Raw genomic sequence first — 17483 nt, forward strand, 5'->3', positions numbered from 1 at the left:
GTTCTCCACACATGGAAATCATGGAGGGGTCTGAAATTGTCATCGTAGGTGCATGTCCACTGTGAGAGACATAATCAAACAAAAAAATCCAGAAATCACAATATATGATTTTTAACTATTTATTTGTATTTATTGATACAGCTGCAAATACGTATTTGAACACCTGTCTATCAGCTAGAATTCTGACCCTTAAAGACCTGTTAGTCTGCCTTTAAAATGTCCACCTCCGCTCCATTTATTATCCTAAATTAGATCCACTTGTTTGAGGTTGTTAGCTGCATAAATTCACCTGTCCACCCCATACAATCAGTAAGAATCCAACTACTAACATGGCCAAGACCAAAGAGCTGTCCAAAGACACTAGAGACAAAATTGTACACCTCCACAAGGCTGGAAAGGGCTACGGGGAAATTGCCAAGCAGCTTGGGGGGAAAAAAGGTCCACTGTTGGAGCAATCATTAGAAAATGGAAGAAGCTAAACATGACTGTCAACATCCCTCGGACTGGGGCTCCATGCAAGATCTCACCTCGGGGGGTCTCAATGACCCTTAGAAAGGTGAGAAATCAGCCCGGGGATGAGCTGGTCAATGACCTGAAAAGAGCTAGGACCACCGTTTCCAACGTTACTGTTGGTAATACACTAAGACGTCATGGTTTGAAATCCTGCATGGCACAGAAGTTTCCCTTGCTTAAACCAGCCCATGTCCAGGCCCGTCTTAAGTTTGTCAATGACCATTTGGAAGTCCCAGCCTCGACCCATCTTCAATGCTCTGAGGGAAGGAGGTTGTTCCCCAAAATCTCGCAATACATGGCACCGGTCATCCTCTCCTTAATGTGCAGTCGCCCTGTCCCATGTGCATAGAAAGCATAGAAAGCACACAGCCAGGATAACCAAGGAGTGGCTCTGTAAGAAGCATATACTGGCCTAGCCAGTCTCCAGACCTAAACCCAAAAGATAATCTTTGGAGGGAGCTCAAACTCCATGTTTCTCAGCGACAGGCCAAAAACCTGACTGATCTAGAGAAGATCTGTGTGGAGGAGCGGGCCAAAATCCCTCCTGCAGTGTGTGCAAACCTGGTGAAATACTACAGGAAACCTTTGACCTCTGTAATTGCACGCAAAGGCTACTGTACCAAATATTAACATTGATTTTCTCAGGTGTTCAAATACTTATCTGCAGCTGTATCATACAAATATATAGTTAAACAATCATACATTGTGATTTCTGGAATCTTTTTTTATTTTTATTATGTCTCCCACAGTGGACTTGCACCTACAATGACAATTTCAGACCCCTCTATGATTTCTAAGTGGGAGAACTTGAAAAATAGCCGGGTGTTCAAATACTTATTTTCCTCACTGTACATGTTGGATGCACTAGGGGTAAGCAGATAAATATGACATTTTCATTTTTGGGTGAACTAGCCCTTTAAAACAATAGCTTTCAAATATAATTACTCATTCTGACGAAAAGTTATGTGTGTATATCTCATTACAACACACTTTTTGTCTATTTTAAGTATTCATAAGCAACTAGAATTTTTAGTAATTCAGTAATTTTCAATGAGAGCTGGCACATGAGAACTAGAGATTGCTGGTGGGGATGCAGCAAAGTTGAGTTGGGTAAATACTGTCAATGTGAACGTCTACTGTCAAATTTACTTTAACCCACTGTTTTTAACTATAGTAGATTATGTTAGCAAAAGATTGTCTTTTAACATGTTTTTAGAAGGTGATGGATGCTGTGATTGAAATAATGTACAAGGCCGTGGTGCCCTGGAGTGACACCATTGAGAAACTTGTCCAGCAGCACTTGGAGAAGGAACATCCAAAGTGAGTGGTGTGGTAAAACAAAGATTTTTTCTTATTTTTATTTTTTATTTTATTTTGACCTATGTATGCTCTTTTATTTTACTTGTAAATGATGCACTGAGCTCACTGTAGAGTGAGACTTCAATGTTAACCCTGTTGGCACATTGTAACAGCACGCAGAGTTTACAATATTTAAACTTATATGCATTTTACTTTTTCAAAATAGAAGCACATATTTTTTTGACATTTTGAATTATGTATTATTACGTAGGGGGTGTTAACCAGAAACATCAGAATAGGATTTTACAATTTTCACTAAGTACATTTACATGCACTTTAAATGTTTGATTTCAGTTGGACAAGTACTAATTTGACTTTTTAAAATTGTAATGTAAAGTTTAGTGTGACTGATATCATAATAGTCTGATTTTTAGGAAGACCTGAGGGATGCAATTGTAACTTTATTCCATCCAGAATGTACATATTAATCAGACTACAATCACTCTGCATGGTGCACACCCTGAGAAAGGTGCAATTTTCTTTGGTTGGTCTATAACTGTCGATGTAAATAGTCGTTTATGAGCCCTATTAATTTATAGCACATCTTTTAGCTTAGTTTTTAAACAGTACAGTACAGTACTTACAGTACAGTCTCAGGGATTTTAAAGATTCAGAAAAGATGAAACGCTTACTGAGATTTCAGTATGGAGATCTTTTGGGATCTAATAGAGCATTTGGATCTGCAAGCGGTCCATGTCATCAGACTTAACAACTGGATCAGATATTTCTGTATGCAACATAAAGCTGCAGAAGTGTACCTCAAATACAGTTAGCACTATTTGTATTTTCATACCCTCAGACAGCAGTTGCTGAGAGAGGGTTACAGACTGATGGAAATAAAAAAGCTTCTCAGATGCTATGGCATCCGCACCTTAGCCCTCTCTAACACTCGTGATATCATGGTAAGTTTATCTTCATTAAATTAAATTGTCCTATTACCTGTGTTAATTTAACAAGTTGACTATTCTTTAGTTTCTTAAAGATGTAAAGGTTTTGACCTTTTTATCAGCCTCTCTGTTCATGGAAGTGCCTGATTAATGACTGTTTTTTTCTTTGTTTAGATGCTTGTGAGGCACATTCTGAAGCAGGACCTGCCCACCTCTCTCGAGGACTCACTGAAATTAATTGATGCCTACAAACTAAACCCAGCAGAGATCCACCATATTCACTGCATCCAGCTTATACAGTGTAATAAGGTATTATTCTACAGAATTGACAATGTTTACTTTATGGTGTTTGTATCAGTATGTTTTAGATGGTTCTAAGAGTGCATATTTTGTCTCCCTCATATTTTTGAGTGAGGAGCTAAAAAAATAAGAGTTTTAGGGTGCTTTCACACCTACCTTGTTTGGTCTGGATTTTCTGACTTTTCAGTTTGGTACGAACTAGGGCTGGGCGATATGGCCACAAAAAAAAATCCCAGATTTTTTGCCAAAAAATTCGATTTACGATTTTAATCGATTTTTTTTTTTTCCTCCTACTTAAAATCAATCTGCATGACAAAGAAATTGTTTAAAACAAGTTTTAACTTTATTTTGTTTAGGTAAAATATTTGCGGCTTGGTAGAGTGCCTACCTGGGGTGCAAAACTTTCAGCATGTGAATAACCCACACCATTCCACAGTATAAATGGCCACCATATTTTTTGCAATATACAGTATACATATCAAAGGTTTATTAATTGATATGCAGATCAAATTAACTTTTATTAACAACAGTAATGTGCAAAAAAGTATAGGGAAAATTTAAATGTTATGATATTTAATAATATGCTAATGTTATTATTAAATATAGATTACCATTGTTCTTCAATATTCTCACACTGAAACTAAACCAAAACGAGCCAAATATCCAAACACAAACTTTGGTTCGGACCTTGGTGTGGACTAGGGATGCGCGGTATACCGGTACTGGAAAAATACCGGTATATATTTTATTTAAAACGGTACGATATCATGATTTGGCACATTTCGGTATATGCTGCTTTTCCGAAGTTCACCGCTAGATGGCAGCGCGCTACCCAAACTGACCCGAAACAACCGGCAAATGTGACAACAACATAGACGGACAAAATGGATAAAGCAGTTGAATCTCACTCAAGATGCCCAAAACGAATTAATAAAGAGAGGAGTAGAAGTGACATTTGTAATGACTTTGCTTATAAAACTGATGAAGAACCATCAGACCTAGCCAAGAAGCATCTGTCACTATCCTGACTAATACTTCTGAAGAGATCGACAGGTCAGTGAATCATTCAAACCATCTCATTTAGACATTTATTTATTTTTAACACTGATCAACGCACACACATAGCCTAACATAAGATCGAATATCACAATCTCCAGCTTTCGTTTCAACCAATGACATTTAGATCTCATAATATTTGCACGCGTACTATTGCACTGTTTACATTCGCGTTAGACACCGCCGACTGTGTTTATGTGAATACTCACTAAAGACGGACATTTGTACATAATTCTGTGTATTTGACTGTTTAAGGAAACTTAATGTGTAATGTGCGAGCGTGACTAAGTGACAGGCGTGTGTGTGCAGCAGGGCCTGGCGCTCCCTCTGGCAGCGGCAGGTCGCAGCGCCACTTCCGGTGGCATCGGCAGCTGCCATGGACTTCATCTGGCAGATGCCAGAGTTTGTGGCGCCACTTCCGGTGGCATCGGCAGCTGCCACGGACTTCTTCTGGCAGATGCCAGAGTTTGTGGCAGCGGTCACGGACTTCTTCTGGCAGATGCCTGTATTGCCAGAATATATAATGGTTGCCACGGTCTTTCTCGGAGATTGTCGCTGTTTGTCAGCTGTTAAATGGCAATAGTAATTCGCACGGGCGCAAAACACAGTTAATTATTTGCTTGTATGTCACTATATTAGCCGTTTATTGTGGCGCCACTTCCGGTGGCATCGGCAGCTGTCACGAACTCATATAGCACATAATCGTCTATGCACATAATGCCTTGTTATGAGTGACCATATTCTACATCTTAACCTATACCTGAACAGTAATTAAAAGTTTGAGGCAAAAGTCAATAGTGAGAATTAGACCCACAACTAAAGTGATACACATACACAGGCCTATATTAAATTTTATATTAAAATTTGAAAAACGTGTTCAAATGATTTCCGTTCTCCATCCCGAGACGAGCGTGAAATGTTGAATAGGATTATGCAGATTGCTTTAGTGTAGTGCGATGTCTTTTGAAACCAGAAGCAATTTGCTAATTTTGAGAGATTTTTGCTGAAATTATTTCTCACAAGAAAGTTTTCAAATGACTGATTTGATGTGATAAGCTTTGCTGATTAATTTACTAATAAACATTTGTGGTAATTTCCCACTTTATAAACTCAAAACTTGCATAATTGTTCTCATTCGCATGCAATATACCTGCGCTAATATCAGACCTTGTGGTATCGATTTAATATCGGTACTTCGGTATTAGATTGTGGTACCGTACCGAAGCCAAAATTGTGATATCGAGCCATCCCTAGTGTGGACTTTCAGGTGTGAAAACGCCCTTAGTGTATTGTAGTTTTTTTTTTTTTTTTGTTATTTAAATCCTGGATTATGCTGCACATATTTTTCCTGGTTATAATTGGTGTTTCAGGTTACAAAATAAAATGTATCTTGCATATACTTTAATGTTTAGAATATATATGATTCCACAATTATTAAGTAAATAAGCTATTTAAAAACCTAATGTACTTAAAAAAAAATCCAATAATAAATTAAAATAGTTTAGCTATTTATGTGATATATTTTCATTTTGCCTGTAAATGTGCTCCAGAATTTTTCAAATTAGTAGGACAATTTATGTCAAATTTCAACTAATATCAGACCCGACCCATGTCTGAGGCACTTTTCAAAGTTTTGGACCTGAACCTGCTCTGGTCTCAGGTCAGACCTCGGATTTTCAAAGTGGACCAATAAAAACCTCTAATGCATACCACTGCAATCTCCAACAAATTCATATTCAATATATTGTATTTACAGAGGGAGAAGTGCATTGCGCTGCTGAAGAATCTGCCCCATTCTGAGGCAGAATTTGTGATTGAGCGCATGGCCTGTTGGGCGAGACTTGAACTTCAAGACAAGCAACACATTTCGGAAGAGGTCAGAATTTGTGTGAGAGAAATGTGGTGAAAAATAAGAAATTCTATTTTGCTTGAAGACTATAGTCTTGAATTGCCCATTTTTCAATGGAAGCATGCATTATAACATCGCATTGTTATTGCTTGACATGTTTGGACATGTTCATCCATATAAGAAAGCATATAGATATTCTGAATCAAATGTCTTTTCTTTCAATAGCAGAAGAAATTACAAATGCTAATATCACAGATTATGGTTGAAGCTTTAAAGTACCTGCAGAGTATTCAGACAGGTGAGTGCACAACCAATTCTTAAAGTATATTAGCACTGTGCATAATAATGAGGTTTTAAAGGGATAGTTTATCCCCCAAAATAATTAACCCAGACTCCACAAATGAAATACCCAAATGAAAATATAGTTTATGAAGCCCTTGGACTAGAAGCATAATTGTGGTCTCATTTGATAGACAGTTGGTAGTTTGTTGTATTACGACTCAGAATTACAGTCATAAAGAAAAATAGTTATAAAGCCTTAAATGTTAATTTTTTGTAAAATAATTTTCATTAAATATTTTAAACAAAAAAAAAAAATAATAATAATTTTGAAATTGGCCTTGTTGCAGTCTAGAAACCCATTGCAAGTCTGATCATGTTCTATTTAAAATAACTTTCAGCTGTGGGAACTTGTGAGATTAAACCATGTTTTTGCTCCATTCTCACTGTGTAACTTCAGTCTAGAGTTTAAAATAACTGGTCCGATGTGGTTTCTTATAGATTCATATGTTTTTTTTCTTTTTCTCAGTGAATGCATAAGAGGCTTGTTAAAGGCATTGTTGGCATTTTTAATTTTGTTTACCTCCTATCACAAATTTAAAAAATAAATAAAATACTGTCACTATATGATGTATACAATAAGACATAGGCATAATAATAAATATCAAGTCTTTCTAATGGAATAAAATGAAAGAAAGACATATGCAATAAATATAATAAAACAAAAAGGATCCCCGGACAACCTAAACTCATTTAGACTGGAAGAGAAGTGTGTATATAAAGTCATAATCTGCATTTTAATTGACTGACAGAACGAGCATTTAATCAAAAAAAATAAAAAAAAAATGTCATGGACTAAATTGATTGTTTTAGACAGTTAAAGCTTCCTGTCCTTTCTTCTTGTAGATGATGCATTCAAGAAGACTAAATGTGAGAACAGTCTGAACATGTTCACAGCCATGTCTCATCTACAGGTCTTTTATTTGTTCATAATGGATTTTGAGGCATTTAATGCCATATTGAACAAACATCTCAAGGTTCTGCAACAAATGGGTATGCTTATCTTAAAATGTTTTGACTTTAGGAAGACTTTGACATCTTCTTAACACCAGAAGAATATGAGGATCCTGTAGTGAGACATAAGTTCAACCAGCAGCTCATAACCGCATACGAGAATGCACGAGCATGGCGGCGTTCAGGAAAACAACACCCTGACAAGGTTTCAAGTAGTCATCTGAATGGTACTGCTGCAGTAGCCAATGATCCTGATGGTAAAACGAAAACACTCTCTACTGAAGCTGGGCTACACAGGTTGGCCAGGCAGCTGCAAAAGACGGAGCAGGAACTTTGGGCTGACCTGGCGCTGAGAGCTCTGGATGCTGGAGATGTGGAGAAGGCCCTACAGATCCTAAGGTAAAGGAGTGGGTGGAAATTGAAGGATCTAAATGTTGTGAAAAAGTGTATACATTTGCAATAGGCAGCTGTTTTTCATATTTTAAAGATGATAGGCGTGTTATCAAGCATTATTTTCAATCCACAGTTAAGTAGAAAATAATGCAACTACACCTGTTTTTTTGAGTAGTGATTGAGCAATTGATCTAAATAGCCGTTAGCACTTATTTTAGGGTTCAATTCTCGCTATTATATTAATGTATATTTAATTATATATTGAAATATTTTGTACGTATTCCCTTAATCTTACCCAATACCTAAACTTAAACGCTACAAAAACTACCTTACTAACTATTAACATGCAGTAAATTAGGAATTTATTGAGGCAAAAGTCACCGTTAATAGTGAATGAGTTCCCCCATACTAAAGTGTTTCCAAATAGTCTATATAACAAAGCGCATGACATAAAATGAAGTGACACTAAAAAATAATTATATTAATAAAAACATTTAAAAAAATAATTTATTATGTATAGTCTACAACTTAAAGTTTTGGTTGTCTGTCAAATGAAGGAAGGCTGTTAGAGTTTCCAATGCTGACAAAATGAAAGTAAAATACACAAATAATGTGGTACTTATGGATCTAAATAAATAAAATTATCATAAAACCGTGAGTATTTTTAATTCAATGGCCAGATAACCTATGGCTACACATGAAATATGTGTATTCTTACACATGAAAATCACAATCATGACATTAGTAAAAAAATATATATAAATACAATTTATTAATATTTAATACCATCTTATCTTTTATGGGTTTATATCACATGAGGAAAATAAAGTCAGTTGAATCCAAAATGCTCTCAACTAATTTTAAAATTATGTGACAATAAAGACAGCATCAGTTAAGCTACATATGTATTTAAAAAGGTTAAATAACCTACAAAAATAAAATGTTACATTCAGGCCATCCTTAAAAATATTCTTGTTTGCCGTCACCCGACCGACCCTGTCAATTTAGGGCCGACTCAAAAAATTTGTTTTACTCTTCAAACAACTAATACAAAAGTAATAAAGTAATATGAATTATATTTTAGTAAGTATTATAAATATATAAATTGCCTTGGCCTACATACAAACGAAGGCTACGTTCTTTCTTTTATAGAAAAACCCATGACGTCATCTATGTTTACACCATAGACTGAAACATTAAGAGCTTCTTTCACTAGAACTAAGGGGCCAAGCCCAGCCTCTGAAAAACAGCCCCAGACCATAATCCCCCCTCCACCAAACTTTACAAGTTACACAATGCAGTCAGACAAGTACCGTACTCCTGGCAAAACCCAGACTCATCCATTGCATTGCCAGACAGAGAAGTGTGATTCGTAACTTAAGAGAACACGTCTCCACTGCTCTGAAGTCCAGTGGTGGCGTGCTTTAAACCACTGCATCCGAAGCTTTGTATTTCACTTGGGGATGTAAGACTTGGATGCAGCTGCTCGGCCATGGAAACCCATTTCATGAAGCTCTATACACACTGTTCTTTAGCTAATCTGAAGGCCACATGCAGTTTGGAGGTCTGCAGCTATTGACTGCATAGAAAGTTGCCTTCTTCTGCACACTGTGTACTTCAGCATGTGCTGACCCTGCTCTGTGGTTTTATGTGGCCTACCACTTCGTGGCTGAGTTGCTGTTGTTCCCAGTTGCTTTCACCTTTGTTATAATGTCACTAACAGTTGACTGTGAAATATTTAGTTGTGAGGAAGTTGTGTGTCTTAAATTGCACAGGTGGAAACCTATCACAGTAACATGCTTGAATTCACTGAGCTCCTGAGAGCAGCTTATTCTTTCACAAATGTTTGTTAAAGCATCTGCATGCTTAATGCTTGTTTTATGTACCTTTGGCCATGGAAGTGACTGGAACACCTGAAATCAATGGTTTGGAGGGGTGTCCCAATACTTTTGGCAATATTGTGAAGGGCATGATATAATTTACGATATTCACGAAATTATGTTTGGAAACTGCAGATTTTTTCAAAGTCAAATCAAGTCTCCTTTATTTATGTAGTGCTTCAGTTTATACAAAACAGATGGTTTCAAAGCAGCTTTATACTAATAACAGAAGAATGATTCAGTGGTACTAACTTTCTCTCTTGAAAAAGCACATTTTGGCAAATGGACAATTTAATGAGAAATTTTTAAATTATTATTGTTAGGAGGAACAAAAGTCTTTGAAATAATATGAGGGTGATTAAATGATGACAGAGTTGTTTTATTTTTTGGTGAACTATCTGTTTAACGTCTAATATATTCTCTCATATCTCTCATTTCACCTCATATAGTGAGCTATACCAGCATCACACCAACTGCAACACAGGACAAGTTTTGTTCAGCACCGCACAGCGCCTCTGCCAGATGCTGGAGGAAAATGTCCCCATGGTTCTGCCTGAAAAGGTTAACCTCCCTGCTGTCATCCATGGGCTGGCCTGTCAAGCCATTACAGTCTGCCACAGTGGTACTGAAACACTTTCACTATATTTTCTTAAAGTGAATATCACTTGAGTTCTTAATCAGTTAGCTTCATTTTTTATACATCGCTCATTTGTCCTCTACACCAACGTATGTATTTTCCCTTTCACAGACCTTTTGCTTGACTGTTTAGAGCTGTGTAAAAGCACCAGAAGTGCTGCAGATGTGTACAGACAATGTCAGATTGAAGATTTCGGATTTTTGCCTAAGGTACACTTGCTAAACATGGTTTGTACATGTATGCACACATACGTGAGTGTTGACCGATCAGCACCCCAAAATATGTTCAACCAAGCTGTCATCAGTGACATAACTTCAGTTTAAAAATGCTGTCTTCAGCTGCAGTGATATTCAAGCCACTTTGTTTTGTTTTTTCTTACACTTAAAGAATATTGGTATGTAGTGTTACTGTATATACATTATATGGACACAATTATTGGGACACCTGACCATTACACCAAAAGGGACTGTTATGACATCACATTCTAAATACGTAGACATTAGTATAGAGTTGGTCCACCCTTTGCAGCTAAATTAGTTTCCACTGTTCTGGGAAGGCTTTCCATATGATTTTGAAGTGTTTCTGTGGGAATTTTTGCCCATTCATTTAGTTAAGCATTTTTTAGGTCACACACTGATGTTGGACAAGAAGGCCTGGCTCATAATCTCCATTCCAATTCATCCCAAAGGTGCCCAATGGGGTTGAGGTCAGGGTTCTGGTCAGGCCAGTTAAGACTCATCCATCTTTACTGACCTTGCTTTTTGCACTGGGACACAGTCATACTGGAATAGAAAAAGGCCTTTTTCCAACTATTCCCATAAAGTTGGAAGCATAGCATTGTCCAAATGTCTTGGAATACTGAATTAATAAGATTTCCCTTCACTAGTCCAACCCCTGAAAAACAGCCCTATACCATCATCTCTCCTCCACCAAACTTAACAGTTGCAGCAGTGCAATCAGACAGGTAATGTTCTCCTGGCATCTGTCAAACAGAGAAGCGGGATTCATCACTTCATCACAGAGAATATGTTTCCAGTGCTCCAGAGTTCCTAAACTTTCTAAGAATACCACTTACGGTTGACCGTGAAATGTCTAGCAAGGATGAATTTTCATGAACTGACAAATTGCAAAGGTGGTATCCTATTACAGTTCTTACGACCCATATTTTTTACAAATGTGTGTAAATGCAGACTACATGGCTAGGTGTTTCATTTTATAAATACGTGATGTGGCAATATGACATTGAAAACCTGATTTCAATAATTGAGAGATGTGTCCCAATACTTTTATCAGTGTATGTGTATTTCTAAAAGAAATGAAAAAGTATTTTGGCCTCTTTGAGTTCATGAGAAATTCTCAAATTTAAATAATAATCCAAATGATAGAGAATTTTGACAATTTTTATTCCGTATTGACTGTACTGGCTGTAGCTATCAATTCTGGATTCTGAATTTTGTGAGACTGTTGGGTGGAGTCTGTTGAAGGTTGCGAGTTCGTTCCTGCGTGGTGCAACATTCACTTTTTACATCTCAAAAGCTGCCATTTTAACAGGGATATGTAGACTTTTAATAATACCCACTCCACTGTATATATATGTGTGTGTGTGTGTGTGTGTGTGTATATATATATATATATATATATATATATATATATATATATATATATATATATATATATATATATATATATATATACACACACACAATTTTATTTTTTTTAGGAATCTACAATGAGTGGTGAAGAGGACACATACACTGAATCCCATTTTCAGGATGTCTTTAATGAGGATGGCATTGTGCTAGATCCAGTTTCAGTTCTTCCTCTTCAGTATAAAATCACCAGAAATTTGTTGCCACTGTCAGGTAAGAGTGTGCTGTTATTGGTGGAATGCATACAAACTAGTGCTTTGATATGAATGATAAGGGGGTGGGTTGTTTTTCTTTTAATTTTTCTGTTATGAAATAGCCAGTTAAATAAAGGCTTTTTAACAATTTGAAGAAGAGTGCATCTTTGTTCTATGTTAAAATAGGTATTTATTATTATAGTATATTATATCATTTTTTTTTTTTTTACAAATATATTACTTATATACATTTTATATTTTACTTTTTTGATATCTAGTTAGTTCAATATAATACTATTTGTTTTATAAATGCTTTTTTTATAATCAAATTGTATAAAAATACAATCTTGGTACCATCACAGTGAGACACAATATCACTTCCCAGAACGTTTTCATTCACTGTACCTTGCTGGTGGAATAAACTTCATTACTCTATCTAGATAGCTAAATCACTGAAAATATTCAAGAGCCAGAAATTAAAACTCATCTCTTCTGTGAGCACTTAACCACATTCTGCTGGGAGAAAAAAAAATCTTTCATTATTTCTTAATCCCAGCTTGTGTAAATTGTATTATACTGAAATGAAACTTTATGTTAGCAGTTCTCAGTTGTGTTAGTGTTTATTGCCTCCTTAAAGGGATAGTTCACCCAAAAATATAAATTCTGTCATCATTTAGTCACGCTCGGCTCATGTTGTTCCAAACCGGTATTCATTTCTTTGTTCTGCTGAGTACAAAGGAATATATTTGGAAGAATGTTTGTAACCAAGCAGATCTAGGCAGCCATTGACTACCATATTGAGGAAAAAAATACTATGGTAATCAATGGATGCTGAGATCAACTTGGTTACTAACATTCTTCCAAATATCTTCCTTTGTGTTCAGCAGAAGAAAGAAATTCATACAGATTAGGAACAACTGTAGGGTGAGTAAATGATTAAATGAGTAATGATTACACAATTTAAATTTTTGGATGAACTATCCCTTTAAGATTAATTTTGAAATTGAATTGTTACTCTTTGAATTGTAAACAAATTAAATATGTGAGGACAGCGAAGATTCATACCTCTGTGTCATATATCTTGCCTTATTGTGCTTGTACACATAAATGGTTTCCTTTATTCTAGAATCGAGGCTTTATCCTTTTGGCTGTTCCTGTCTGTCATACTGTGCTCTCAAAGAAGGTAAGAACATCTTATTTTTGCTGTGAGTAGTATATAGTGAGACTGTTTGCATGGACCTACCTCTTCACCTGCTGGTCTTTGTTCATTCCAGTGGTCCCCTATTAATCTGCAATGGGTGAGCCCACAAAGAGGCAGTCCCACATTTTTTCCCCCGATCTGACCAGCCGCTCGCCTGTGAGCTACTATTTTTAGGGCAGAATAAATAATTTTTTGATTTTTAGGGTGCCAATGAAAAAGGGGCATGTGTTAAAAAGAAAGTGTGAAATCTCACTACATACATACACAGGATATAAAGTAAACTGATTTATTATATTTAAAAAGCAAAGTAGTATAGTTTTGAATTTCTGTGTTGTGAAAGGTAGATTGAAATGAAATGTCCTCATTTTTACAGGCTCTGATTTGGTTGGGCCTTTGCTCAATCCCATGGCCTCTATGCTGCAAATGCTTCAGGAGTGCAGTCAGCTTGAACTGGCTCTGCGACTTCTGATGGAGTCTTATGGCAGTATATTACTGCACTTTGTTTCTAACAACATGGACATCTCGCTAAGCAAAAGGGTGAGAATACTGTAAAATTGTTGTTAAAAATGAACTATTATGCTTTTTTACATTTGCTTTAGTCTGTAGTGTTGCTGTTTGAACACAAAAAAGGTCTGTAAATTTGCAAAGCTCAAAGACCACTCCAAATATCTATATCAGTCCCAGAAATGGCTTGATTGGGGTCTCGAGGTTTCTTCTGGAAACAAACACATCACTATATGCCTTATTAAAAAAATTCCACCTGAGTCATATGCAAAAAGTTGCGTTAGTAGTGTGCGGAAACTGACGGTCTTGGAAAGGGGCCTGACTTTTACGAAACACGCAGTGGTCCAGCTGACCAATCAGAGCACACTGTGCTTTATAGAGAAACTAAACAGCATTGCATGATTGAATTTTTTTCTTTCCCCAAACCACTTCAACAGAAATGTTTAAGTTAGCCGCCCTGCAGCTAACTTCATACGGTTACAGTTATGGGTAGGTTTAGGGATCAGTGTTTGGTGTAGGCGATCAATACTGTGAATTGACATGACCAATAAAATCTAGTTTAATCTAAACTGGTTTACTAACAGACTAGGAAGAGAGGTGCTGCAATAATGTAAAATATATGTTTTGTTGTTTGTTTGTTTTTTACATTAAGCAGGAAAACTTAACTTAATTTTAATAGACTTCAAAATCAAGTCTTTTTAAAAGGGCATAATATGGCTTTTAATAATAATATAAATGTATTTTTTAATAATGATGGTGGTGATGATGAGGAGGAGTATGATGATGGTGGTGTATTTCTCATTTCCAGCTTCAGTCTAACAACCGCATGGCCAGAGACAAACAGACTCTTGACAGAATAGAGAAAACTGTTATCTCGTCTGTCACAGTGGTTGTGGTCTCCTTGCTACAGAAGGTGTGCAAAAACACTGCATGATTATATTCTTTCTATGATATTATGTAGTTCAGTCAATTTGTTAACTGTAAGGGAGTCATGTTTCAGGTGCTCAACTGGAGAGTGGTCGACTCTGATTTGGCCATCGGACTTTGTACCATTTTGTCCAAGGCAGCGGTCGTGGATATTCTGTGGAAGATGATCAGCAGTGCCTGGCAAAATTACGACAAGATTAAGGTCAGGCTGAAATATAGTTTGTGACACAAGCTTTCATTTATTAGCTGTGCTTGCTAGGTATAAATATATATGATGCTCTCAAGGGTAAACTTAATCTTTAGCATCTTCTCAATCAAAAATGTTCCTCAAACATGTTTCAGAAGAGTAACCCTTCACAGTCCACTCCAAACTGTTTTTGAATTCCTCTTTTCATGATGTTTGATCATTAGTAATTAAATTAAGCTACACTACATCTTCACAAAAAATTTTCAATATTGTTTGCAACATTTGCGTGACCAGGCATCACACAAATTTTCTTCAGAAAATGTAAAAATATAATTGAATATTATTATTATTATTATTATAAAATGTATTAATTTTTCCTCTGTAGGTTGTTGCTATGGTGGGCGCCCATCTAAGTTTTTTGTATAAGGATGAAGAAGAGAGAGGAAAGTTCCTGTCTGTCATCACCGATGCAGAGTGGGGCATTCAGCTTGGTAAACTTGGGGTCAGTGCTGAACTTGTGCAAAGCATTTCAAAATTTAGCTCATTCAAGACAAAAGCATGTATTTTTTGGGAATGTGTCAAGTCATCTAATAATCTATTTTAAACACAATATGGCCAGAACTGTGTGAAAACACTTACACTGTGTACTTTGACATTTGTTCTCAGGTTTCCATCCAGTCTGTATTTAGACAGTGTGCAGAGACGAAGAGAAACTTGATTCCTACACTTGTAAAAAACAAAAACATCACTCCTGACATCATACTGCATTATTGCAGGCAAGTCAGCTACTCCATATTTTGCTTTATTTTTAATGGGTTGTAAAAAGGAAATGGTTAAAAAGGATTATGATTCTCATTAATGTTGGACATTACTGTTTGAGCTAGGAGACCTCGCATTGACCGTTTAACCGTTAACTGATAGTAAGAATTTTGACTGATTAATACTCACAATAATCAGTTAAACAGTTTATTATTTTTTATGCTTTTGTTTGCTGCATTGTTAATGAAAAATATGCTGTATTTGTTAACTCACAGAGCATGTCGACAGTTGCAACCACACGTGCCTACACATATATTTTGCAAAATTAATTAATGGGAAAGAAGCCTACTGTGTGGTACCATTTCGACAGAAAGAGCAACAAAGTTACTTGCAAAATATGCTACGCGGTATTAAGAGCAGCAGTAGTACAAGCTCTTAACTGGTGGAAAGATAATGAAAGGCTGGCCGCTCTAGCGAGGCATTATCTCTGTATTCCCCAGGCATCAGTTCCATATGAAGCCTTGTTTAATACTTTTCGTAGTGTGGACTAAGCCGCATAATGCAGACATGTTAATTTTTACAAAATAAAAACCAGTCAAGGTGGGGATTGAGATAGGCCTGCTATTTTTATTGGACAAAAAACTATTACGGTTGTTCAAAGCTTCAAACAGATTCAGTGTAGGCTATTTTCGTTTTGTCATTTTAATCTGGAAATTATTTAGTGTAGGCCTATTTATTTTATGCTTTTTATTTATGATTTTATTCAGTTTTTCTCTATTGTCAGATACGCTGCATGTGGGTGAACATTTGATAATGTGAATCCAGGTTCTGTTGTTGAGCTGTTCTGCTGTTTGCACAGCAAAATAAACCTGTGAAAAAAATCTTTTTAACGGGTCACAGACACTCGTCAATCATATTTTTATTTAATGCCAATTCAATATTATAATCTTATCAGTTAACCATTAATAATCAATTAATGAGCATCGGTTGTCGGTCAGGAAAATTAACCGAAATGAGCAACCCTTGTTTGAGCTGAAGAGAATGAAAACCAGTAAACTAAAGCAGCACTATAGAAGCAGGTTAATTCACTTAACCAAACCAAACATTAATAGATTTATACAACAACAACAAAACAGCACAAAAGGATGAAAATGCACAAGTGAGCTCGACCTTGCGGCACAGAATGTGTGACTTACTCTCGTAACAATGTGCTAAAACACAGGCAAATAAAGCACAATGAATATAATAATGGGCACGGCACATGACAGTTTTACTAACCATGGTGATCAAACATAATTTTAATGATAAATAGAATGTGAACCGATAATAGTAATCATTTGAAATGTTTACTGTGGTTTGTGAAACCGCTAACCATTTCATCCCTAGTGGCAAAAGACCGGAGGATAGACATGAGTGAGGATGTCTGGAGAGAAACGAGTTTCCAGTTGTAGTTCAGTGGAACATTAAATGAGATACTGTTTCAATTGAATGACCGGTTCACAGGGCCACAGTGTCTCTTTTCTTTTTCGCATTACCAGAGCATTACTGTATTTGAACAATATTTTACTGATGGATGAAAACAAAGCATGACAACTTCATAATCCAGTCAAAGTAACGGACAAGTGTAATGCTATTTTAATTTTTTTAATTTTTGTTCTGTAGCACATTTGGATTGGACAGCGATTCTGCAATCAATCTATACATAACCACACTACTACTGCAGGAAGATAGATGGTTTGAGATGGAGATCGAAGAAGGTGATGCCAAAGGAACACTGCGAGGCGCTGAGTCACAGCTACGATACGACGACAGACTAGAAAGAGCTCTACAGATTGTTCCTCAGCTCGGCTCAACCAAAGACCTTGTAATCAGTCTCAACACAGCCTTGACCAAGG

General features: G+C 36.3%; 1 protein-coding gene across 1 annotated transcript in view; it reads left to right on the forward strand.

The window, feature by feature from the left end:
• kntc1 (kinetochore associated 1) overlaps positions 1–17483 on the forward strand; it is a 70771-nt gene that overhangs the window by 30412 nt on the left and 22876 nt on the right. Inside the window, exons 24-40 of the mRNA XM_067437722.1 lie at positions 1730–1833; positions 2672–2774; positions 2934–3068; positions 5872–5991; positions 6190–6262; positions 7150–7217; positions 7328–7656; positions 9980–10152; positions 10279–10376; positions 11888–12029; positions 13137–13193; positions 13585–13748; positions 14524–14628; positions 14716–14844; positions 15215–15331; positions 15496–15605; positions 17251–17482. Of these exons, the coding sequence (XP_067293823.1) occupies positions 1730–1833; positions 2672–2774; positions 2934–3068; positions 5872–5991; positions 6190–6262; positions 7150–7217; positions 7328–7656; positions 9980–10152; positions 10279–10376; positions 11888–12029; positions 13137–13193; positions 13585–13748; positions 14524–14628; positions 14716–14844; positions 15215–15331; positions 15496–15605; positions 17251–17482 (2259 nt within the window). The remainder of the gene's footprint in view (positions 1–1729; positions 1834–2671; positions 2775–2933; positions 3069–5871; positions 5992–6189; positions 6263–7149; positions 7218–7327; positions 7657–9979; positions 10153–10278; positions 10377–11887; positions 12030–13136; positions 13194–13584; positions 13749–14523; positions 14629–14715; positions 14845–15214; positions 15332–15495; positions 15606–17250; position 17483) is intronic.

The sequence above is a fragment of the Pseudorasbora parva genome, chromosome 3 (assembly GCF_024679245.1).
Source record: "Pseudorasbora parva isolate DD20220531a chromosome 3, ASM2467924v1, whole genome shotgun sequence".
Classification (NCBI taxonomy): Eukaryota; Metazoa; Chordata; class Actinopteri; order Cypriniformes; family Gobionidae; genus Pseudorasbora; species Pseudorasbora parva.